Below are 25,533 nucleotides of genomic sequence, written 5' to 3'. Positions count from 1 at the left end.
TGGTCACAAGTCATAAACGGAGGTATTTATGCGGGATCCTCTACAATGTGACTTGATTTTTTCAAGAAAGGAATTCCAACACACATTTTAGGTGACAATGTTGGTATGGGGATTCCTCAGAGTTAAAGGGAATTTGGTTTATTATTAATTAAGTAATCATATGTTTCTACCTTAATTCATCTCTTAGAAACTACTCATAAACTCGCTCATTTGATCTTGAAGAACGCGTGTTGCCTCTGAGTCCGGATGAAACACATGATACACATGTGATTCGCCTTCGGCAACCCACATCTTAACCTCCCTCACCCCTTTCCTCTTCACAAATTCCTCATACATTACGCCTCTTTCCTTCAACAAATCCAAACCGGCTACATAAACTGCCACTGCGGGAAATTGAGACCACATAGCTTCAGGCAGCTCTGCCTTCTCAAAATTACACGCGAAATGGTCGTGATCGGATCCTTCTGGTAAGCTCAGACTCCAGAACATGTCATTCATTCCAACACCTTCAGCAGCCCCATCATCCATCTCACTTTCGATCCTCTTCTCGCTCCCAAAATATGGATGGATCAATAATAACCCCTTAATTTTATTGCTATGAGCACCACAATTCATTGCTCTAAGTGCCACATGGTGCGCAATGTTACCACCCGCACTGTCACCAGAGAGGAAAATACGTGAAAGGTCTGCCCTCTCAAGCCAGGGGTCGGAGGAAGCATTGCAGTCCAGCCAATCAAGCACACCGAAACAGTCATCATATGCTACGGGTAGGCGGTTCTCAGGTGCAAGGCGATAATCTACTGACACTATGATGCACCGGGCCCTCACACATAGGCCGCTAAGGAACTCATGGTAACCTTTCCATGTTGTTGAGCCAATGCAAAAGCCACCCCCATGGAAGTATAGAAGGACATGGAGCGCGCTGGTGGGATAATCTTTGGTATCAGGACAGAAAATTCTAGCCGAGACGGGCTTCGAGGGATCAACAATTATATCCTTTGATTTGTAGCCATTGGAGAAGTCGGGCGATGTAGAAGAGATATCAGGAAAAAAGCGTTTGACGGAGCCATCAGAGAAGACTTGGATAAAGCTCGGACATTCGGCGATGATCGACATTTTCCGGCAATGCATGTATTCTGATTTGCCTGTGTTAGATGTATATAGGCTGTATATATAGATTTATGCATGAATTGTAAGAGATTTTCTTGGTTCTTTTAAAAGGATTGAATGGTGAGGGTCTGTTTGGATGTAAGCTAGGTTGCTCATCGGAATTTTGCTGATTTGTTATATTATAGGCTTGCTATAGCATCAAGAAGAATTGTTTCACTAACTTGGTAAAAGGAAGTTAATAAACAAATTAAGATTCAAAGACACCCACATGACATGACTAATAAAGCTGTTGAGGAGTAGTTGGGGAAAGACACAGGAAAATTAAAAATAATCAACACTAGTAAGCAACAGCAAATAGGTGGAAACCAAGGCCCAATACTCGGCTTCAAATACCGTTGTATGCTCTAGATAAATAAAGAAGGATGCTAGCTTTAGTGTTAACATATAAAAGCTTGATGGATATAGTGTTCCAATATCTACGTATCTGTAAAATGTGGGTGAAGTTGATGTATTTAAAGATTGAGTTTATCATTAATAAAGGGAAGACAAATTTATAACAAAAACAAAAACTATATGAGAGTAATGGCTCATCTTGAATTGAGCTGTTAGGAGGTCCGGTTGCCTCGAATCAACCATCCCCTTCTCTATTCTATCTTTTATTTTTCTTTATTTTTGTTACGGCCAATTAGGCACGTAACATACTAATTCAGATCCAACGCTTTTTAATCCTTGCCCACACCAGAACAGCAACCAGAGTACCTCCCAAGTGAGCTGATCCTGCTATATGAGAATCTCCCTGCAAAAATCAGGAGAGAATTAGAGATAGAAAAGCTGAAAATCAAGATCCATTCTTATTTAAAAAGAATGAAAGGAGGATTAATGGTTTATGTTCAACTGGCAAAAGTTCATTGATCAGATGCTTAGGCTTGTCAATAAGAGCAATCTCTGGGTAGTGGCCTATCTAGAGTGGGCCCTAAACAAATGACCAACTCCAACCACCCTTGCAAGAGCCACATGAATGGTAGAGATTTAGAGGGACTACCAATTCAAATGGCCCTAGGACCACATTCTTCTTATGCTTAGCAAGATATCAATGGGAATTTTTAAAAATTTAAAGATATGTATGTAATGTAAAAGACTAAATTGGGAAACTTTGTAGAAGAAATTGAATAATGGGATAGCGCTAAGGCCATGTTTGGCAACCTTGAGTTTTTTTTTTTAATGGTATATTAGCTTTCCAAATGGTGAGGGAGGGCAGGAGAGGGAGAGACTTGAAGGAGACAGAGTGAGGAAAGGGTGAGAAAAAGCTGAAAAACAAAGGATGAAAAACTCCACTCAAAATAAGAATTACTTTCTCCCTGTTTTTCAGCCACTTCTCACCCTCTCAGAACTCTCTTTCTCCCACCCTCACTAACATTCTCTTACCACCTGATAAATTAATATTCCATGGAAAAAATATCACGGTTGCCAAACATGCCAACATGGCCTACGGAAAATGATATTTCCACGCCCTTTTTATTTGTCTTTTTAGAAATGACTAAAGTCTGAAAGGGGTTGGAAATATCATTTCCCTAGCACCAATTTCTTGAAGGAGAAATTTTATGATGTTTAACCACATAAAATGGTGCTCATGTTTATCGTTTACTCAGGTGGTCCAAACCAAAACCAATGATTATAAACTCGAACACGGACAAGAACTCAGATAAGGTAAAAACAAGTCAACTCAGGCGAGCCAATGATTGACATGGTCAACTTTTCAATAAATTGGATGAGTCAAAGGAGTTCTTAATTGGCTTCGTATGACAAAACCTGGACTCGGATGAGAACTCGGTCAAGGTAAATGAGAATTGACTTGGTTTAGTCGATAATTGACTCAGGAGATTTTACATGGGGATTCCTAATCCAGTATCCAAGGCAAGCATTCCCCTATTAAGAGTACAAATGAAAGCTCTATTCCAGTAGTATCCAGGTAGTGAATTAGAGCTCGGAGGGAGCCCTGGGGGGGTGCATTATCTTTAACTGAGGTTGGGTAAGTGTTAAGGGATCCGATCGAAGGGTAAGGCACTCCCTCATCAGATGATCCTAACCATTCATTCGATGGACATTTTCCCATTAAATGTAGACAACGGACTTTTGTTTTTGTGAGGCCCACAAGATGAAGTGTTTGGATCACAGAATGGTGGTCCCACCTGTACAGAATCTATAAACCATATGGGTGGACCATAAAACATTCTGTGTGGCAGAACAGAATGTCATTATAATTCCCCATTACTGAATCTGTAAGTGCTAACCACCTCTATATATCCTTTCATATGAAGAATAGGCACATACCTCCAACATTCTCCAAATATCAGTTCCTATTAAAAGAGCGCCCTGAAATGATACACTACCAAAAAATTACTAACCGAATGCACAATCTTCAACATTAGTTTCCTCTTCACTAAAAACAATGATGGTAAAAAACAGTGAGCTTACCAATAACATTGCAGGAACTGGAATGATTAGATTGACGTAGTGAGTAGCCTTTGGAAACAGAAATATATGAAGTAAAATAATTGAATTTAAAGCACCGCTTGCTCCCTGAATGTCATGAAAAAGAACCCATTGGTGCATGTAAGCAAGTGTATATGTATGGTAAACACATGGATTGATGGATGATAGGTGATGTTGTGATTTACTTTAACTTCATGGAATTTTGCCTCAATATACTCCAGGGAAGTATGATTTCCTTCATTTTAGATTAAAAAAAAAATAGTGTTTCAGAACCACTGCGAAGCAAACCACAAAGCAGACAAACTCCAAGATTTTGGAGTAACTTGTAACTCTATTATGAGTCAAGGGTGCGTGGATTGTAAACTGTTTGCTTTCTTGTTCTTTTTTTAAATGGCGCCTGCATGCAAAGGATGAATATGTATGCATGTAACACCATGAAGCAACTGAAAAAGAGAACAAATTGCATGCCAAATCCCTTGGTAGCCAGGTGGCATGCAGCACCTGTCAACTGAGGAAAGACATCGGACCAGGACATAGGGTCCCACCTGTAACTAGCTTTGACCTGACCAATCTAACTTATCTATTAAAAAAGGCAGACAAATGCATATTCATGAGTAAACTGAAATGTAGTATGACATGCGGGTCTATGTGAGGTATGATTCAATTGTAAACTCTTTTGACTACTATATGGAGATGATTTTTTCACCCCCCTCGCCCCTCTGTAGAATTATGCACCCCCCTTTTTAACGTGATTTGACATCCAAAAGCGTTTTAAGTCTGCCACAATACACGTTAGAAGGGGGCGCATAATCCTACAGGAGGGTGAAAAAATCATCTCCCTTTTTTATGGTTTTTCTTCTAATCAAAACTCCCTTCCAATCAATAGAATAACAAAACAGACATGAGCATGCATGCAAGTATGCATATATAGATGGATAGTTGTGTCCTTACAATAATAGTATGCATGTATAAATAGACGTATACATCTACAAATAACAGATCTAATATATGCATTTTACAGATATAATGCTAGCCTTATGCAGACACTTAAATATGCTTTGGAATGTGGGTATGTGTGTGTGTATGTCAGCATGCATGCATCTCACATAATCAAAGTAACTGGCTCGAAGGAATACATACCAATCCAGTAATTATCTTGGGACTCAAATAAAATGTTCTTGTGTCCTGAAAATAGAACAATGGGATGGCAGAAATTAAACCACTTGGCCCATTAAAGAGTATGATTTCATTATTATCTCCCTTGAGCAAAATTGGTAAAATCATGCACTCTGCTTGGGCGATAAAAATACGAAGGGAAAGAAGAAGCAATTGCAAAGCAAATATTAGTAAAGTTAGAAAAGTTGAATATGGAAGACCATAAAAATTATATAAAAGAAAAATCCAAAGAAAACACCTGATGATGAGCTTGAATCTTATAAAGTTAGTTGACATGCAAATCTTATTTAAGGATCAACTAAAAGAAAACAATATGTTTTTTAATAACTCTGAGAAATAGTAGAAACATGGAAAGGAAAAAGATAGGATGTTGTTCATCTGGTTCTTTTAAATATTTCATATAGCTAGGTAATTATGAATTTAATGGTAATAGGTAGTTGAGGGCACAAAATTGACCGGATTTTTCTTTTTATTTAAATGTTTGAGAGACCTAGATTAATGACGGAGATGAATGGGATTCCTAGGTATGGGCTATCAAATGTCATGTGCTACCTCTTCATGCTCCCGCACTCTGACACTCGCCATGTAAGTTTATAACTCTCAAAAGCAGCCAGCAAATTAGAATCCTTCAATTGATGAGAGACTTTTGGGAAGAATAATTTTTAACCCCAAGTACCCAGGTTTGGGCAATCTTATTTCCGTGGATTTTGTAACATTTTCTCATTTTAGGCCACAAAAAGGTGGTTCAAAGTTTAATGATGCAATTAGTAACAAAAAATTGGCAAAAATAAAATGTTGGATATTTTAGTTTGTAAATTTAGTTCTAGAAGTCTTAAGAAAGGACATGAGGGTTCTGACAAAATGGTAAGAACTAGATAATAATGATGGGTTAAGATTAAAAGGTGGGTGGGTTTTAGGATTGTACCGGCACGAGATAATTTGATGATCCACTTGACTTGAGGACTGCTGGTTCAACTCGGCTTCCTTGCTATCGGAAAGAAAATTGTTATGTTTTTATTGACATACTTTCAGAATGGAAGAAATGAGTGCTCTTGCTGGTATCCATGACCACGCTTGATTTAGTCTAGCCCCTATGTACTATTTGTATAGAGTTGCTAACCCTAACTCTCGAGGGTGTTGTTTCACCCCTCACCATTTTATCACCTTACTAACATGATAATCACATAGCTTATCCGTAAAGAGTGATAACTAATCAGAAATTTTGAACCCAACTATAAACTAAATAGTTATTGGCTGCTAATGCATAGTTGGTCAGTACCTTTGACGATGCAATAAGAAAGGCCATGTGCGCCAAGAAGCATATCGATCCAGCAATAGCCCCAGCTAAGTACAGCTTCACTAGAAATTTAGGTCCAAATTGATGTCCAATCTGATTAGCGTAACAAAACAAGAAAACCAGTTACGAAAAATGATAAAATTTTGAAGCCACAAGAGACATGATAAAATTTTCACTAATGGACAGGGGTTTCCATGGAAACCATAGAAATTGATTAGAGAATGCTTGTTAGCCAATAACTCTTTCCTTTTTTCATTTTTAGCGGGTGGGAGAGTTGGGTAGTGGGTAAATTTAGGGATGATTTGAACAACTGACATATGACATGAGTAAGACTAATAAAAATTTGTGAGTGATAATATAAATAATGCAAACTCGCAAAGAAGGAACTTAATTACTTGACATGAATATGGAAAGCAATAAGTGATTGAAAATTATAAGGTCAAAAAACAAATAGAGAAAATTATATATAGGACTTTTTAAGAGTCTCAGTTGCACACGCGATATGCATTTATTATGGTTGTCCAGTCAAGTAGGCAATCCTCAGCGACATCCCAACTCAGACCGAGGCAGTTGCCTAAGCACCTAGATGAGTGCATACTGCATAGGTATTAAAACTTGAGACTTTTCTTCTTCTCTCTTTTTTGGTGGGTGGGTGGGATCGGTAACAAGCAATAATTTAGAGACAATTTAAACAATTGACAGATAACACGAATAGTGCAGAGAAAGAATTCAAACAAGTGATCATATAAATAATGCTAACTTGTAAAGAAAGAACTTAATTATTTAGCATGAATATAGTAATTAATGAGTGACTGAAAATTAGAAAGTAAATAAGAATAATATGAGAATTTTTGGATGAATGGGTGATTGATTAAATGTTCAGTAAGTTCTTGATCATACACAAATTATGCTCGAATCCAACATTTAAACTCTTATGGTTTAAATCGAACTCAGGCACTCACACCTAGAAGATGTTCACTTCCAATTTGAAAATGTCAAGGCCAAGAGAGCTTTAAATTTTAGATTATTAAGGGTCTCCAGTATATGGTTCAAACCATGATTTTAAATTCCCACCGAGACCAATACGAAATAACCGAAATGCTTCCTTTCCATCCCCGCCAAAACTGAAACCAAAACCGAAACGCATTCCAACCAAAATTGTAACTATAATAGTGGTATACTATATTAGTATGTGTTAAAAGCATGCGGCATGCCAACCAGAATCGAAACTGTAATAGTGGTATACTATATTAGTATGTGTTACAAATGTGGTGCATGTATTATATATAAATATTTATTTGAATTACATGTGAAATTGGATATGTACTGAATTATCAGACATGCACGACGGTGCATGTTACTAGGGGTTCGATGCTATTAAGCTACTATGGACGGTTGTATTGCTTATGTGATCGTTTTAAGTGCATTTTATGTTTATTCTAGCATTTCTTGGAGTTTCATCTTTAAATTCTATCATTCAAATATATTTCCATATGCTTCCGTGATTTCACAGGATTTCCACTAAAATTACAAACCGATACCGAAAATTTACAACTTGGTTTAAAGTACCAGGGAAGGAGTTTAATGGCCATAATTGGAATAAGAAATTCCTGACTTATACTCATCCAAAACAATGTAGCATATTAGGCGTATCATCTAACGTGACCAGTATACGAGCAATATGTCATGAGACACTACATGTGTCTTGTATGTGTGCTTTTAGGGACAGTAATGGGGTCTCTAAAATCCCTCTTTTGACCCGGAGGCTCCTCGCACTGATTGTGAGCATTGGATGGAAACTTATTATTTATGATTTGATGCACTATTTGATTTCAGACCATTGCTTGAACAAAAATAAATAAAAAGTAACTATTTGGAAAACCATGTATTAGAAATTGGGACCTTTAATGGCTAACAGAGAAAACAATCAGAACTTAATAATGTTCTCTGACATAGAAAATGAACCTGGCAGCAGTCCAAAATGATTTCACGCCTCGAATATAAAAAGGTTTGACCATCCGTGACAAACCAAAAACTAAAATAAGCAACAATCAGCAATTGCATACTATACTACAAAGAGCGGCGTATATATCGTAGCATACCTACAAAAAAATCAAGCTGAAAAAGAATGTGAAATGCAGAAAATCATACATTAGAACCAAAGAAGTAAAGACCGAACATGTTTGAAAAGAGATGTGAAAGCTTCACATGACTGAATGCAGAAGTAACCAAAGTGTGGAAGCGCCCGCTAGCGATGTTCTCTATGGAGACCTGCCAGAAAACATGAAGTTAGCATGTGTTTGAGTGTATTCATCTATTCCCATCAGATAATAAACTAAAATTTAAGTTTGTAGAGCAGGAAATTGAACTCTTTTTTAAGCAAGCTTCTCAAGCAAAGATAAACTTGTTTCATTTAAAGAAAATAAAATACAAATGGCATTTATTGGTGAAAGTTGATTCAGTAATATGTGGGTAAGGACTGACTGCAAAGTTATTCATCATAAATATAGGATCCGCAGTCCTCCATAAGATAAAAACAGCAACATTAACTGCAATCAATATCAACACAACGTCAACTGCGTTCGGCATAAATGATCTCCTGCAATATAGGAAGAAATGAAAATATGATGACTTCAAAATATAAACTGTAGAAGGCACAATTATCATAAGGCAAAAAAAAATGTCGTTTCAGTTACAGAAGCTCAAAGTTTCTACTCAAAAAAATGTATTTGCAATTACAGAAGCTCAAAGTTTCTACTCGGCGCTTTTGACTAATTGAATGAAGAGATTATGGTTTTGGGAATACTCTTTTTTTAATTATCTTTTCAGATTATTCTAATTTGTAAAGAAAACATAAAAAGAATTCGAGTATAAAATCCAAATAAAACTGCCCTATAAAAAGGTAGAGAATCATTAATAGGTAGATAAATATCTAGTTCCCACTTTCTATCCCCAATCCACTCCTACGTAACAGCCTGGTGCACACATCATCTGTCACATTTGATGACGTAACACTCCCGCACCCATGGAATTGACCATATCCTCAAGGTCTGAAGTAAGGAAACTGACGAGACAGAGATTGTGGATCCTCCCACGAAACATCCTACGCAAAATAATTGGACACTTGTACCAAAACGTGTGTAACTACTTGGTTGTTGTGATTAATGAGACAGTGGTCTAGAATCGCCATGAGTTTCAACTGAATTGGTTCATTATCATCCACCTCGGGTATATACGGGTAGTGATATGGCTTGACATTTGGGGTTGTCTTCCCGGTTTCAAAGGTATGCAATGGTCGTGTGACTTGGACAGAGAGAGGGTAAAAAGTTTCGTAATAATGTTACCATTGCAGGATTAGTAGCTACTTCCTCCTCTTCCATGTGCATAGAAAATAGTTGTGCGACTGCTCCTTGCACGGGCTTCATTAGAATTTTTTCCATTCGCTTGCTATCAACCAATTGGACTCCTCCTTTGGACCTCGTAAAACATGGCACCTCCCATTGAATGAGAAATCCATTTGTAATTGTTTGAAGTTCCATATGATCAGACGGAGACTGATGAGCCATTGGACACCCAGTACCATGTTGCAACCGTCCAAGGGTAGTAGACGCATATCCGCTTGGAAGGTGGTAACTTGCATTACCCATTGGAAGCGTTTGCATGCAGCCACACTACTAAATTTTGTCCCATTGACCAAGGATATGGAAAGGAGATTACTAGGTTGCACAGCACAATCGGTTCGCTTGGCCACTTCCGGATCCAAGAAGTTGTGCATACTGCCAGAGTCAATGAGTATAATCACGGTCCTCCGATTGATGTATCCCATGATCCGCATCGTATGATAGGAAGTAGACCCTGCTAAAGCATGGACCGAGATCTTAGGCTCCTCATCCTCCTCAACTCCATCTAATTAAACAATTTGCTCCCGCGTGCATTTGTGGGCCATGGTGTATCATTCGTCGCAATTATAACATAAGCCGTTCGATCTGCATTCATCCATTTCTACTTTTGTGTGAGGCGCCGGACGGGTGGTAAAGAAGCAGAGTTAAGTGGCTTCAAACTGGGAATACTCAACGTCATTGGTTTCCACTCCCCCTTCATTTTTCTTGCCAGAGCCTTGGTGTTCTCTTCTCGTAACCGTGCCAACCCAATGGCTTGGTTGAACGTTGTTGGTCCAAACATGCGGATACCCACCTTAATTTCATCCCGAAGGCCACTGATAAGCGACTCACAAAAAATCTTTGAGTGACCCAATAGTACGGTTGGCTAGCACTTCAAAATGTTTCTGATATTGCTTTACCGAACTGGTTGTCGCAACTTCATCAACTCGCCTACTGTATCGTCATACGCAGTTGGACCAGACCGCGTGTTTAGAGCTTGGATGAAGTTGGCCCACCCCACTGATCCTTGTGCCGTCTCTAACCAACGATACCATTGCAGGGCCTTTTCTTCCAAGTGTATCGACGCCAGTTGTACCTTGCAATCTTCCTCAACCTGATTAGAAGTAAAAAATTTCCTGCAACGGTACGCCCATCCCTTTGGATCTTCTCCGTTAAATCGCAGAAAATCAATCTTTGCAAACCTAGTATGCTCATATCCGCGTGAGAAAGGAGGCGATTCACAGGATTGCCGCAAGGAATTAGCCTGGTCATCACCTCCTTGTGTCGGAATTTTCGCAACCAGCTGGTTGCATTTCAAGTTCATGGATGATATTTAGTTGCCTGAGCTCGAGAAGAGCCTCAGTTTGTTTGTTAGAGCTACCATGAAGGTGTTTGATAGACTCTTCCATGTGCCGAACATCGTGTCCTATAGTCCCATCCACCATATCCAACTTCTTGACAGCCAAAGAGACCGCTTTGATACCAAATGTTAGGTACCCAACCAATACGCCAAAATCTCCAGAGCTGATGGAACGTGTTAAGGCTAGGCCCTTGTAACCTGTCCCATACTAGGCTGGGTCCCACCTAGTCCCATACCTAAGCAGGCCCTGACTTAGGACCGTAACTGATGGGGCCCATACCAATTTGTAAGGGCCAAGGTGTTTCTGAGTCTTCAAACTAAGTTTGGTGACGACCTCTTCAGATACCACATTCTCACATGAGCCACTATCAATCACCATCTGACAAAACTTTCCTCCAATTGTGCAAGTGATGTGGAAGATGTTGTTGCGGAGCCATTCATCGCCAGACTCATCTCTCGGAGTCAAAAACCACTTTCTGGTAACAAGTGCCTCCTCAATATTGTTGTGTAATACATCCTCCTCAATGTCATCACCATAAGAATCAACAACTGATGGCATTGAGTAAGCAACAAGGTCGCCAATGTCATCATCATATTCGGCTTCCTCAATGAACAATTGTTTCCCATCTCAGCCACATTTTCTACATTTATTAGCCCGATGCCCTGTCTCACCACATTTGAAACTACGAGGCCCTGTCGCTCCTCCCTATGTGGAGTTTGCGGCTCGGAATGGTGGGGCCGTCTAGGTTGGTTGTGGTGGAGTCGGTTTGTACCTTGGGATGCCCACTTGTGGAGGTCGCGTAGGGGGTCGAGTGGTGGTGGCTGGAACGATCCATCCATACAGCATGTTGCGTCATGTCTGTTTCTCCAGGATGACCGCCCTCTGGTGTGCTTCAGTGAGACTCCAACAATCGAACAGTTCTAGTGAATCCTGCAGATCATGCCTCAAACCTCCAATATATTTAGAAACCAATTGCTCGTCCAATTCTGCTAAATCGTCCCGGGCAACTAATTGATGGAATTTCTCCGTATACTCATCCACCGAATCAGCTCCTTGTTTAAATTTTTGCAACTGTTTAAACAGTAGACTAGAATAATGATAAGGAAGAAACTTCGGCATCATCTTCTTCTTCAATTTCTCCCAGGGAACAATCTTCTCCTTGCCCTGCCTATGCCTGATCACTTTCACTTGCTGCCACCATGCAGTGGCTCTACCACGGAGTCGAGTAGTGATCAAAAGAACCACCCAATCCTCTGGAACCTCCTTGAAAACCCAAGTATCTCTTCTACGGTGAAAAGCCAGTCCATGATGGATGAAATCTTCGAGTGTTGACCCTCCATGGAAACTCAGGGATCTCAATCTTTAGACCTGATTCCAGGCATCCCAATGCCTGGAATCACTTCTGGTAGCCTCAGTCCTTGCTGGTCGCCCTGGTGGATATCCATGATGCTGGCTCACGGCATCTACATCAGATCTGTCATCTCCTGATTGAGAAGAAGCATGCACTAATCTCAACTGCACCGTGAGTTCCTCCACTTGCCTCCTCGGTGCTAGGATCTCTTCTTGGGATTCTTCCATCGCATCATGGGCCGCCGCTCGAGCCATCTGCCTCCTTCTTGGTGCAATCGATGAGCGTCTCAATCGTGAAACGCAAGCTCTGAAACCAGATAATGTAATCCGATACAGCGGAAAAGCGAATATAAATTACAAGAATAGGAAATTGTAGTCCTACGATAGCAAAATAGAGAGAGAAAAGAAGAATACTCCGAGAGTTGATGTCATATCTCGTAGTTCATTAATTGATAATCAAAATAGAAGTGCCTTACACGTCTCTTCCACTCCCTTTAAATAAGACTAGGAGGGATTCAAAAATAAGAATCTCGTACAAGCAAAAAGAAAACATCTATAATTGATGCTTCCACATTAAAGGCAACCTAAACAAAAGTGACTTAAATACTAAACGGCCCTAATAAGCCATACCTGGAATGGCATGTTCCTTATTTGGCCATGCACAAAATAGAAATGAATTTATCCTAATTTGCATGTAGAAAAGTAGAAAGAAATATATCCTAATTGATTTGCAGGAGAATGGAAATAAATCTGCACTAATTGATATGCGGGAAAATGGAAACAAATATGTCTCAATTGGTAGACATGGAAATGAAAAGTCTCAAGGTTGCCTGACTTTGCGCCTAAGCTTGCTCCTTAGCGCTTTGGGGTGGGTCGACATCCTCTTCATGCCATCATAGATGGCATGGGCCCCATCATGACGGGTTTCTCTAGACATGTTAGGCATAGATCCATTCTTTGGTGGAAATTTGGAAGAGGTACAAACAGGCCAACGATCCAATTTTGTATTACAAGACAAGTTTCTCTTCAAGGGGAATACGATATGTATTCCTGATTGTAGTTGGAGGCTGAAGATAGTCCAAGAGTTGCATCATAATGAAGGCCACTTTGGGCGTGACAAGGCATTCGCATTGATTGCAGGGACTTATTATTGGCTGAAGATGAAGGAAGATATTTGGAAGTTCGTCGACAGATGCCACATTTGCGAGGTGGCGAAAGGGGTGTCTACTAATGTGGGCCTATATACTCCATTGCTTGTTCCTGAGGGCCCCTGGACGAACGTTACCATGGATTTCACATTGGGATTGCCATGGACCCAGCGGGTGTGTGACCCAATCGATGTCGTCGTCGACAGGTTCACCAAAATGGCCCGTTTTATTGCATGCAAAAAGACGATGGACGCTTCCAATATTGCTGGTCTATTTTTCAGGGAATTTATGAAGCTACATGGAGTACCGATGACCATTACTTCAGACAACGATCCTAAGTTTGTGGGTCACTTTTGGAGGAGTCTGTGGAGATTGATGGGGACAAAGATCAACTTTAGAACCGCATATCATCCACAAACCGACAGGCAAACGGAAGTGGTGAATAGGAGTTTGGGGAACCTGTTAAGGAGCATTGCGGAATCCACACCCAAGCAGTGGGATCAAGTGCTAGCGCAAGCGGAGTTTGCATTCAACAAGTCAAGGAACCGGTCCACAGGATTGAGCCCTTTTGAGTTGCTTTGCGGCTACAACCCACAGTGCGCATTAGATTTTGAACCTCTACCATAGGTGAGTCGACCAAATCATAAGGCCGAGGACATGGTAACCAACCTACAGGAGCTGCATGAACAGGTGAGGGAAAAGCTAGAGGAGACGAGCCAAAAATTATAAAGCATAGGCCGACCAACACAAGCGCAAGATCATCTACGAGCCTGGTGACTACGTATGGGCGGTCTTGATCGAAAGGATAGATGACAACACTTACAAGTTGCGACTTCCCAGTCACATTCGGACTCATGACGTATTCAATGTGAAGCACTTGATACCGTATGCCAGCGATAGCTCATCGAATGATGCAAATCGAAGGTCGAATTTTTTCCAACCCGGGACGGATGATGATGCCCATGCCATCCACGATGGCATGAAGAGGATGTAGACCCATTCCAAAGCACTAATGAACAAACTTAGGCGCAAAGTCAGGCAATCTTGAGACTTCCCGTATCCATGCCTACCAATTGAGACAGATTTATTTCCATTTTCTTGAATATCAATTATGGCAGATTTATTTCCATTCTTCAGTATATCAATTAGGACAGATTTCTTTCTACTTTCCTGCATGCCAATTAGGATATATTCATTTCTATTTTGTGCATGGCCAAATAAGGGACACGTCGTATATTCAATTTCCATCCAAATAAGGGACATCCCTAATTAGGGCCGTTTAGTATTGAGTTTACTTTTATTTAGATTATCTTCAATGTGGAAGCATCAATTATAGATGTTTTCCATTTTGCTTGTTTGTGATTCTCCTTTTAGAATCCCTCCTAATCTTATTAAAGGGAGTGGAAGAGAAATGCAAGGCACTTCTGTTTTGATTATCAATTAATGAATTAAGAGATAGGACATCAACCTTTGGAGTTTTCTTCTTTTTCTCTCCATTTTGCTATCGTAAGACTACGATTTTTTATTCTTGTGATTTATTTTCGCTTTTCCGCCGTATCAGATTACATTAGTAACAGTACCTAACCAATAGCCCAAAAGCTCCAGCAGCTGATGAGCTGTGTCAGACTAGGCCCTTTAAACCGTCCCATACAAGGCTGGTCCCACCTAGTCCCAAACCTAGGCAGGCCCTCGGGACCATAACAATTCCCTTATCAATGTTTTAAATGTCGGTTTTGGTGTTGGTTTCAGCCACGGTGTCGGTGGAAATTTCAGCCAAAATCATGCAAAACCTTGAGAAATTTTTTGATTTTTTAAAAAATTTCCACAGAAATGTATACAATTTTTGTGGAAATTTCATAAATTTCGGTGAAAATTATGTATAAAGAGAAATTTAGCCGAAATCTAGTAAAAAAAAACGTTTTCTGGCAAATTTTGAGTTGCGGTTGGCCAAAATCTGAAATTTTGGCCGAAATGTTTCGGTTTTGGCCGAAATTTATAACATGAATGACCCATAAAATCAAAATAAAAACTACAGATACAAATGAAAAAAAAAAAAGCCTTGATAAAACGAATACATTACCCGTAATTTCCCCCTAAAGGGAGTAGCTGTTTGAATTGTGAAATCCTTGTCCGAAATAGGCGAACTCCGCTATCTAAGAAACTTTCTCTTCGAATCAGCAAATGGGTATTCGAGATCATTTGTTTTACAACTAAAGGGGTCAAGAAAAACCCAGAAATTTTCTGAGAAGAAAGGTTTTGAGATCGCCATGAACGAAAGTAGTCCAGACAGAGGCTAGTAGTTGAAGTGGGTGAGTGAGAGAGAGAAGTTTTCAAGAGCTCTTTTGGGGTTTTCTCAGCAGTTTGAGAAATGAAGTTTTTGGAGAGATGGGATTTGACGAATGAAGGGATTGAGGTCTGTTCATAATTTCTTGAGAGAAGTCTGAGAGAAAGTAGTCTCTGCATTTTTTTTTTTTCAATTCAAAGAATTGGGGAGGGACAGGTCTAGGAGTACAGGACACCGTGAGAAGGAACTTATATTCTGTCTTTTCCTTTTTCCTATTTTGGATTTTGGGCCTGGATGGCGGTAGGAAATTAGTGGAAAGGAAAACTATTTCCCAATGTTGAAAGAGTTTTCCGGTCTTGTTTGTATTGCAGAAAACATTTCCGATGGAGAATATTTTAATTGGGAATTTTATTTTTTCCCTTACGTGCACATTTGGCTACCATAAATTTGTTTTCGTGATAAATCGGTTTCACCTGGTGTTTCCGGTGATTAGATGTGGCTAAAAATTGCAAAACAAAAAGCTCTACTCGAAATCGGATTGACCTTTTTTAAGGATGGATTTTTAGCCGCAGCTCATCACTGAGACACTAGTTTCCTGAATTTTGTTTCCTAATTTTTAGCGACTTCACATGGAAAAATTGATTTATCACGAAAACAAATTCATGGTATCACATCAATTTTGAACTCAAAATCTAAGGTCAATTGAGCCTGAATGCAATTTTGAATTAGTAATTACTTTTGGACTCAAAATTGAGATCCTATGCGTGCATGTGAAGTCTAGTATTTTTCAAAAAGTACGGGCCTGAAGGTCCAAACCTTTCATTTATTGGGCCACAAAGTCAATAAATTGTACCCCATAGATATGTTCATAGGGTGATCTTTACCCTATGATTTGTAGAGTGGAAGTACATTGTAAGAAAAAAAAACCTCTATAAACCAAAGGGTTAGGATCATCATATGGTGATGATCCACGGGGAACAACTTATTCAAGTTGTGGCCAACAAATGATTGGTTTGGATCATCCTATGAAGTGGGCTCCAATGTACTTTTTCAAATTTAAAAGCTCTTGAAAATTAATTTTCAAAAGCCGAAGGCTTGTTGGATTTGTTACTACCGTGTTTTGATGATAGCACTAACTCATCTGGTCATTTATTACTAATAAAACTTCCCGAGGTTATTATAATTCTTGAAAAGCTCTCAAAAGTAGGGCTCGCAATTAAACCCGCGAAAAATGAGATCCAACCTATCCCGCCCCGAACGGAGCAAGGATTCCCTTGTTTAAGCATGGACGGGGACGAAGATTGAAAAAATTCCCCAAAGCGGGGGGGGATTGCTCTTGCCCCACCCCGCCCTGAATCCCTATACAAAATTGAATCTTCAGCTATTAATTTTGGGTTTGCCACTTTTAATTTGGGTAGCCACACTTATCATAGAAAAAATTACGTTTGGTATTCCTAAATTTTCTCTAATGTCTTTCTCAAATACATTTTAGTTGAATTTTCCAAGAAAAAATTTATTAATATAACGACCACCCTTTTGGTCTCCTTATTTCATTATAATTTGTTAATCTTAGGCTATTAGATCATAATTCGAAGGTTGAGATCATCGATCCACTTTAGATCAATGCTCAATCTTGAATTGGATCTTGTATTCTTCCTGGATCATCTCAAGTCAAGTGATCCCCAATGTTTAATTCTTTTTAAAACATTAAATAATAAATCATTTTCCCTATAAAAATAATTTTCATGAAAAATAAATCATCTCATGGAAAACATGTAATTCAGATTGTTGCCCAGTAGGGATACACGTTTTTCCCTTCATGGGAAATCCCTCAATTTCGTATGGGCCCACTTGTGTAACTCTAAATAACTTAGAAGATTTACCTGAATCTTAAAGAATAAATATGATGCCATATTTAGAGTGTAAAATATCAATAAATATGGGAGAAAATAACCAAAGTCAAATGATTTTTGATATACTATTTAATGATTCTGAAAGATTATAATTATCCCTATGTATCGAATAATTTTCGATATACTATATAGTGGTTTTGTCAGATTCTATGCATTAAATCATTTTCCATATATTATTTAATGATTTAGACAAACTTTTAAGCATCCATATGTATATTGAATAATTTTCGATATATTAATTTATGATTTTGACAGATTCTAAGGATTCTGAACATCCCTATGTATCGAATAATTTACGTTATACTACTTAGTGATTTTGACAGTTCTATGCATCCTTGTGCTTTAAATGATTTCCGATATACTATCTAATGATTCTAGCAGATTCTAAGCATCCATATTTATCAAATTAATTTCGAATATACAAGCCTATGAGCATGATAGATGGGGCTAAGGGTGGCCGTCGATGCCAACTTAGGACTCTTATGTCTAAAGCGAACACGAGAAGCGTGTACAATGTCTTGTTGGAATGCACCCGAGGAGACATGATCTCTAAGGCGGGTTTGACAAGTAATTGTATCCCATAAATCTAAGACCAGAACGTCACTACTTTTAGACAGGCGTAGTGGTCAGTCGTGCGGCAGGGTAACAGCCAAAGAAAAAAAAAGGGGTGAAAGAATTGGGGATAAAGCCGGAGTACTCGGGGTAGCCGTCTCATGACACTCGAGTCACAAATATTGCACTCCCAATGTTTATTATTTTCTTTCCATTAATTGTTGTTGAGAGAAAGAGTTGAAGAGAAAAGAATGAGTTGAGAGGATCTCCCCCTCACTCTATTATATTTATATTAGGGTTACATGTACAAAGTCTATTATGCCATTGGCATAATAACACAGTCTAACACCCCCCCTCAAGTTGGAATGTATGTATCATTCATTCCTAGCTTGTTACAAATATCACTTAATTTCGACTTGTTCAATGACTTTGTAAACATGTCAGCCAACTGATCCACTAAACAAGTAAACTCAGTTTGTATCTCTCCTTTCTGAATTCTTTGACGTATAAAATGACAGTCCACTTCAATGTGTTATGTGCGCTCATGGAACACTGGATTGGTAGCAATATATATCGCAGCTTTGTTATCACAATACAACTGCAAATGAGAAGAGGGACCAAAGCCAATCTCAGATAGAAGTGAGCTCAACCTTCAGTGCTCGTATGTACCATTGCTCTATATTCTGCTTCTGCACTGGATTTTGCTATTACATCTTGTTTATTGCTTCTCCATGACACTAAGTTACCGCCTACAGAGGTACGATAGCCCGCAGTCGTCCTCCTATCTGCAGGAGATCCAGCCCAGAACCTTTTAATTTTCATATGGCTGTGTCTTTTAAATAGTAAACCCTTTCCTGAAGCGCCCTTCAGATACTTAAGAATTTGGATAACTGCAGCCCAGTGAGAGGTACTGAGGAGAGCTCATGTACTAACTCACTACTCCTACAACATATGATATGTATGGTATGGTAACTGTAAGACATATGAGTTTACCCACTAGTCTTCTATATCTACCAGGGTCCTCCAATATATCACCTTCTTCTACAACCAGATTCACATTAGGATCCATAGGTATGGATGCTTGCTTGACCCAAAGATTACCTGTCTCTTCCAGTAAGTCCAAGACATACTTCCTTTGTGATAGAGAAAGCCCTTTTGACTAGCGTGCTACCTCTGTCCCAAGGAAGTATCTAAGACAACCCAGATCCTTAGTGGAAAATTATTTTTGTAAGAAGGTTTTCAGCTTCACTATCCCTCTTGAGTTGCTACCTGTGAAAATAATATTATCAACATACACAATCAGCAAAATGCACCCTTCTGAAGAGCGGTGACTGAACACAAAGTGGTCCACTGCACATTGTTTCACGCCAAAGCGCATGACTGCCTCGCTTGATAAAAATTAAATACGGTTGTTTCGAGTTGTCTTTTTTAGTGTGTAAAGAAAGTGCGAACTTTTAGAAACATTTTTCCTTTAGCTCTGTTTCTTTTGATGTAAAATAGGTGTAAAAGTTGCGGGCGTAAACAAATTTTATGCACATTTTACATTGAAAGAAACATAGCCTTACAATTTTTTCCATAAAATTCCTGCAATCTAAATAGAACCCTCGTGGAAGTATGGGACCCTAATGAAATGAGATATGGGACCCCTAGGCTCTTAAAATGATATGGGTCAAGAGCAAGTGGACCATAAATTGCAACATATTCGGTACCTTTAACATATTAAATACAACAGGAAAATGAACCTTATTTGTCATGGCCACCAAAGTTAATGACTGGAAGTTCATCTTGAAAATCCCGCGGATTGGAATACATTACCTAGTTCAATAATTCTCTTGGTTCGGGTTTGGAGGAACCTGGCTATACGGAGGGTTGCCCTACTTTACCTCATTTTATTTTTGCAATCACCATTGACTTTATTTTATTGAATCCTTTCTCTCTCAATTATAAAATGGGTTCCTTGAGTCGGGTCGGGTCGAGGCCAACCCTCAACCTTACTCGAGTTCTTTTTTCTCGCTCTCTTTCTTCTTCCCTTCATCTTGTCATTGGTCACCATTTCGTATGTCGTCATCAATGGTTTATGAAGCTCCATTTTTAAACCGATCTTATCATATTGTTCATCAAACTCGTTCGGTGTGCTTTTTTAGAGTGATTTGAATGTTGACATACGGATGGCTGCGGATGTGAATATTTTCAATGGCGTTGAACAGCTTGAGAGAAACTATGGACTCTTCGACGACACCCTTTCTTTTGTGGCTTTTTCGCCTTTTTTTCTATTTGATTTTTTTTGCTCTTCTTCTTTTCTACCCTTTTCCTGTTTCTTCTTTTCTTTTTCATCACATAAGCCTTCTCGATGTTGCTCCCGTTGAACTCTTCATTCAACTTCTTCAAACATGGGGGCTCTTCTATTTTCACACCAAGCAATAATGCCAACTTGTTGAAATTGGCATTCATATAAGCTAGATGCCTTTTCATCTCTCTTATATCTTCATCTCATCGATCCATTATTTCTTTAATTTTCTTTGACATGATGACGAATCGTGCCGCTATGATACCAAATGTTACGAACCCGAATGGTTCGTAACGTGATTGGTCTTCTTAGAGGGACGATCAGCCTCTTGATCCACTTCGAGGGAATGATCAATCCTCCTTTGTACAAAAAGACACAATTCTAAGGCTCTGTTCACTTGTTTTTCCGGGAAAGGAAAATAAAATGTTTCCCGGGAATCTGACGTGGCATTAGGAAAAGAAATCCAGGGAATCTGTGCAGGAAAAAGTTTCCCTAGACTGTTCACTAGCGTTGGAAAAGGTTTCCAGGGAAACTGCTTGCCCTTCTTCTTGCACTAGTTTTCCAGAGAAACGAAATCCGTGTGTTTTTGGTCAGATATGAAATCCCTAAAGGATGGGAAAATGGGCTTTTCCATGTCATTTTTTGCTTTTTTTGCAAATATTCCACATGTGTAATTCTATTTTCCCTGGAAAGCAAGTGAACACCAGAATTCTGTCTTATCAAGGTCTTGTTAGGGAAAAAATAAGTTGTTTTCCAGGGATTTGCTTTCCAGGGAACGCAAGTGAACAGAGCCTAAGATAATTTCTTCATTATTTTATTGAAAAGCAAATGAGTGTTTAAATAAAACACTCAAGGGATAAACATAGAAAGATCTTATGATAACAATAGAAATAACTAAATATAGACTAATCTAATCTTGGCTAGTATCCAAATTAATTCTAGTTACTTAATCCACCCTACTTGCCTAATCTACCGTACAAGCAATCCAATAAACAGATCTTCAAAGATATGACATATCCTAAATTCAACTAATTTATTCTACTATTGCGGGACCCATCTAGGCACGTAACACTAAATAAAACCTACCAATGTTCGTCGATGTTGAACGGAGAAGAAGAGAGAGATCGAGAGAGTTCAAAAGAGTTTCAAGGGACATGCAGACACTTTTCTGGTCGGAGATGTTCGGGAGAGAGAGAGAGAGAGAGAGAGAGAGAGAGAGAGTGAAAGAAAAGATCTCTAATGTCAAAAATATCTGATTCCCAAAAAAATATTCCCGAGTCGTGGTAAATGGGGTACAAAAGGAAATAAGAATTTGTTGCGAGGGTTTGACCGGAAAGAAGTGACCAAAAAAGCGGACAAAATTCCAAGTAGGAAATTAAAAAATAAAAAAGCCCGACTTTCCTTCTGGCTTATTATAGTAGATAGATGTGTGTGTGTGTGTGTGTGTGTGTGTGTGTGTGTGTGTAGGCTATTCCAAACTCTACTAGCCGTTGGGGGACATTTTGGTAAAAAATTGGGCCATTTAAAACTAGCCGTTATAGCCGCAATAGCTATATTTTTACAAGGGCCGGTCGACTGGTGGGTCTTGGTGGTCCGCCCTTAATAGAGACAATCACATAGTTAATCAAGTTGTTAATCAATATGAGTACTAGAATGAAATTGGAAAAAAGTTTTAAAAGGCAAAATTTTGTAAAGTCAACCAATTCACCCCGCTCTTGGTTGCCAAACCAAGATTTCACTCTTCCTCTCTCTTGCATTTTGTATCTTAGGTTTCACTAAAGGGAAATGTTATCAACACAACCATATTTGATATTTTCACAATCCCAGCTGTATTTTCTTCTTTAATTGGCCCGTGAGAGCTTTTTTGGGAAATGTAATATCATCTTGACAACTCTTTAAATACTAAAAGACAAGATGGGTGAATGATAATATCAAAGAAAAATCGCCAATGTGGGACACCAAAATACGAGAATTGCCGACGGGAGACACTCTTTTGAAAAATTATAAATGGGGATCGAAAACGGCAATTGCAGGAAAACCTGACCAAAATACCCCTAAACATGATTTAACAACTCTAACCTAAACAGGGTAATCAAATCACACCCCGGGATATCAAGTTCTCAACAGGGTTATTGAGTCCCACAAGGGGTTATCAAGTCTCTATAATAGTCCCTTCTTAGACTCGATAACCTCTCAGGGCATTTTGGTCAGGTTTTCCCGCAATTTCCGTTTTCAACCCACCATTTTAATTTTTCAAACCCGTTGCAATTATCGTATTTTGGGGACCCGTTGGCAATTTTTCCAAAGATAAAAATGTGGTTGTTTTGATGTCATTTTCCTTTTACTAAAACCTAAAAAACTAGTATTCTTTTTGAACGAACCTCCCACTATACATAGGAAACAAGCCAAATTCCCAACCCATCTATTGTCATTTTAACAACGAAAAAGTTATGAAGTTACCAAACATCTTATATCATGTTGAGACGAAGACTCTATAATTAATAGCTTGAATGAAAGTAATTGAAGTTGCTTGTTTGCATACTTAGTATGACAACTTTTTATTTTCTTTTAATGAATACAGATGATTTTTCAAAAATACTCTATCGATTACTCCATAGGATGATCCAAACCATCCATTTGATGGGCCACAACGCAAATAGGTTGTTCCCAAAAAAATAATTTCCATTGGATGTTCCTAGCCCTCCAATCTATAAAGGAACTGCATATTATGTAAACCTCTATGGATCTGTGGGTCGGGATGATCTATGGACATGATTCTTGGGCCACAACCTATATTAGTTATGGCCCATCAAATAGTAGGTTTTGATCATCTTATGGAGTAAGCCGTACGGCACTTTTTGAAAAATACTGTACTATATATACAAGGTAGTTTGGAAGTGGGGCCTACAATGTCGCTGTCCTACTTAGAGTCCACTCAGGCATCTATCTAGATTTTAAGAATTGAAGTCTCAACGGGATTCTATTTCGCTGTACATATGTAGAATTGGGTTTCTCTAATAAAGCAAGAGGTTTCCGAGTGGGGCTCACTGTGTCGTTGTACTTCTTATAGTCGACTTAGGCGTCTTCGTAAGAATTGTTCTGTCTGCATATATATATATATATATATATATATATATACTAGTAAAAAAACCGTGCAAGACGCACCCTCGATAACGCATAATTTTTTTTTCTCAACCGCCTGGGACCCACTATGAGAGTCAATGGTAGCAAACCCTCTCTCTTCAACCGCACCACTCTATATGCGCTTCAAGCGTATAATCCTTTTTCTCATATATATATATTGGGTCTCAGCAAGAGGTTTCTATTAGACGGGTTTTTGTAATTGAGAGAGAACGACTGAAATCTATTATTGGGCGGGATTTCTGTGAGGATTAGAAGATTGCCTCGGTTCAGATACAGACGAATGGTGAAGGATGGGACTGGAACTGGGACTGTGAAACGTGCAATTTGCTATGACGCAATTCAAGAAAAGAAGTCGGTTAGGCTTCTACCACACTGCCACCACCCGTCTCATCCGCTATGCATCCAATCCCATACAACTTGCCTAATTTGCCAACAAGAACTAATCTGGTACATTCACTCCTTTTAATTTCTATATATACACTAGTGGACAACCAGTGCAATGCACCTGGCAAAAAATAAATAATTCGCCAAAATTTTGTTACTATTTTCTCTACGAAGAAAGTATTAAAATAATGAAAAGGAAAATCATATAAGCACTAACATTGGGGGACTCTATCTTCATTCTAATAATGTCGTAAGGTTATTGGGGTCTCTTTCCCACCCGTTTTTAAAGAATTACCCGTGTTTAATAATTATTTTTACGGGTACCTGTCATCCGTAATTTTCCGTAACTAATGCCCTAATTCCGTACTTTTTTCAGGATTTTCTCTACGAAGAAAGTATTAAAATAATGGAAAGGAGAATTATATAAGCACCAACATAGGAGGGCTCTATGTTCGTTCTGATAATGACGTAAGGTTGTAGGGGTCTCTTTCCCACCCATTTTTAAGAATCACCCGTGTTTAATAATTACTTTTAGGGGCACCTGTGATCTGTAATTTCCCATAATTATTGCCCTCACTCCGTACTTTTTTTGGGATTTTCTCTACAAAGAAAAAAACTAAAATAATAAAAAGGAGAATCACGTAAGCACCAACATTGGAGGACACTATCTTCATTCTTGTAATATCGTGAGGGTATTGGGGTCTCTTTCCCTCCCGTTTTTGAAGAATCACACGTGCTTAATGATTACTTTAATAGGCACCTGTGATTCATAATTTTTCGTAATTAATGCCCTCATTCGGTAATTTTACAGGATTTTCTCTAGAAATAAAATACTATATTAATGAAAAGGAGAATAATGTAAGCACCAACATAAGAGGACTCTTTCTTCGTTCTGATAACATTTACTGGTTATTGGGTCTCTTTCCCAACCTTTTTTAAGAGTCACCCGTGTTTAATAATTACTTTTATGGGCACCTGTGATCCGTAATTTTCCGTAATTAATGCCCTCATTCCGTACTTTTTTTCGTGATTTTCTCTACAATGAAAATACAAAAATAATGAAAAAGAGAATCACGTAAGCACGAACATAGGAGGACAGTATCTTCATTCTTGTAATGTCATAAGGGTATTGGGGTCTCTTTCCCTCCCGTTTTTGAAGAATCACTCGTGTTTAATAATTACCTTAATGGGCACCTGTGATTCATAATTTTCCATAATTAATGCCCTCATTCGGTAATTTTTCAGGAGGCAGTGTTTGGCAGCCCTGAAATTTTTTCCATGGAAAATTATATTCGCAACCTTTTGCTTCCCCAGGCCACAACTTCTAGTATAAATACTCGTAAATACACTAGAGGAGGTGGCCCGGAAAAGAAAAGGGGGTTGAATATATCACTTCCAATAGTTTGGTCTCTCTCTCTCTCCAATTGATTGGATCTTGCTTGGGAGCCGCTTATTGGGTCCCGTGGAAGCCAAATATTGTTAGGGTGGATGGTGGAGGATGACTTCTAGTGATTATGGGCAACAACAATTATTGTGGGCCCCACCTTTCATCAATCTAGATAGACCATCCAATAACTCACTGTGGATTTCACTTTGCAAAAGTGGAGTTTGTAGTCATTGGAGATAGATAATCAAATAGGCCCCACCTTGGATA

General features: G+C 38.9%; 1 protein-coding gene and 1 pseudogene across 3 annotated transcripts; both read right to left on the bottom strand.

Annotated features, from left to right (window-relative positions):
* LOC143857550 (putative carboxylesterase 17 pseudogene) lies at positions 1-1,316 on the bottom strand (annotated as a pseudogene).
* Positions 1,317-1,489: 173 nt separating this feature from the next.
* On the bottom strand, positions 1,490-15,943 carry LOC143857549 (RHOMBOID-like protein 12, mitochondrial). Of its 3 annotated transcripts, none has more exons than XM_077368020.1 (8): positions 15,396-15,943; positions 8,561-8,675; positions 8,285-8,347; positions 6,059-6,169; positions 4,744-4,788; positions 3,586-3,690; positions 3,442-3,483; positions 1,490-1,906 (listed from the first exon to the last, which is right to left on the bottom strand). In XM_077368020.1, exons 1-8 carry the CDS (start codon positions 15,776-15,778, stop codon positions 1,817-1,819), a joined length of 954 nt encoding a protein of 317 aa, XP_077224135.1. In that variant the 5' UTR covers positions 15,779-15,943; the 3' UTR covers positions 1,490-1,816. The 3 variants fall into 3 exon arrangements, with proteins under 3 accessions (XP_077224135.1, XP_077224134.1, XP_077224136.1); XM_077368019.1 differs by having other exon boundaries at positions 8,228-8,347; positions 15,396-15,940; XM_077368021.1 differs by lacking the exons at positions 8,561-8,675; positions 15,396-15,943 and adding an exon at positions 9,421-15,290 and having other exon boundaries at positions 8,228-8,347.
* Between the last annotated feature and the right edge of the window lie 9,590 nt (positions 15,944-25,533).

The sequence above is a fragment of the Tasmannia lanceolata genome, unplaced genomic scaffold (genome assembly GCF_043159265.1).
Source record: "Tasmannia lanceolata isolate RefF3 unplaced genomic scaffold, GAP_Taslan_0.1 ptg000025l, whole genome shotgun sequence".
Classification (NCBI taxonomy): Eukaryota; Viridiplantae; Streptophyta; class Magnoliopsida; order Canellales; family Winteraceae; genus Tasmannia; species Tasmannia lanceolata.
The sequence above is the reverse complement of the archived record's forward strand: the minus strand, read 5'-3'. Positions and strand labels throughout refer to the sequence as shown.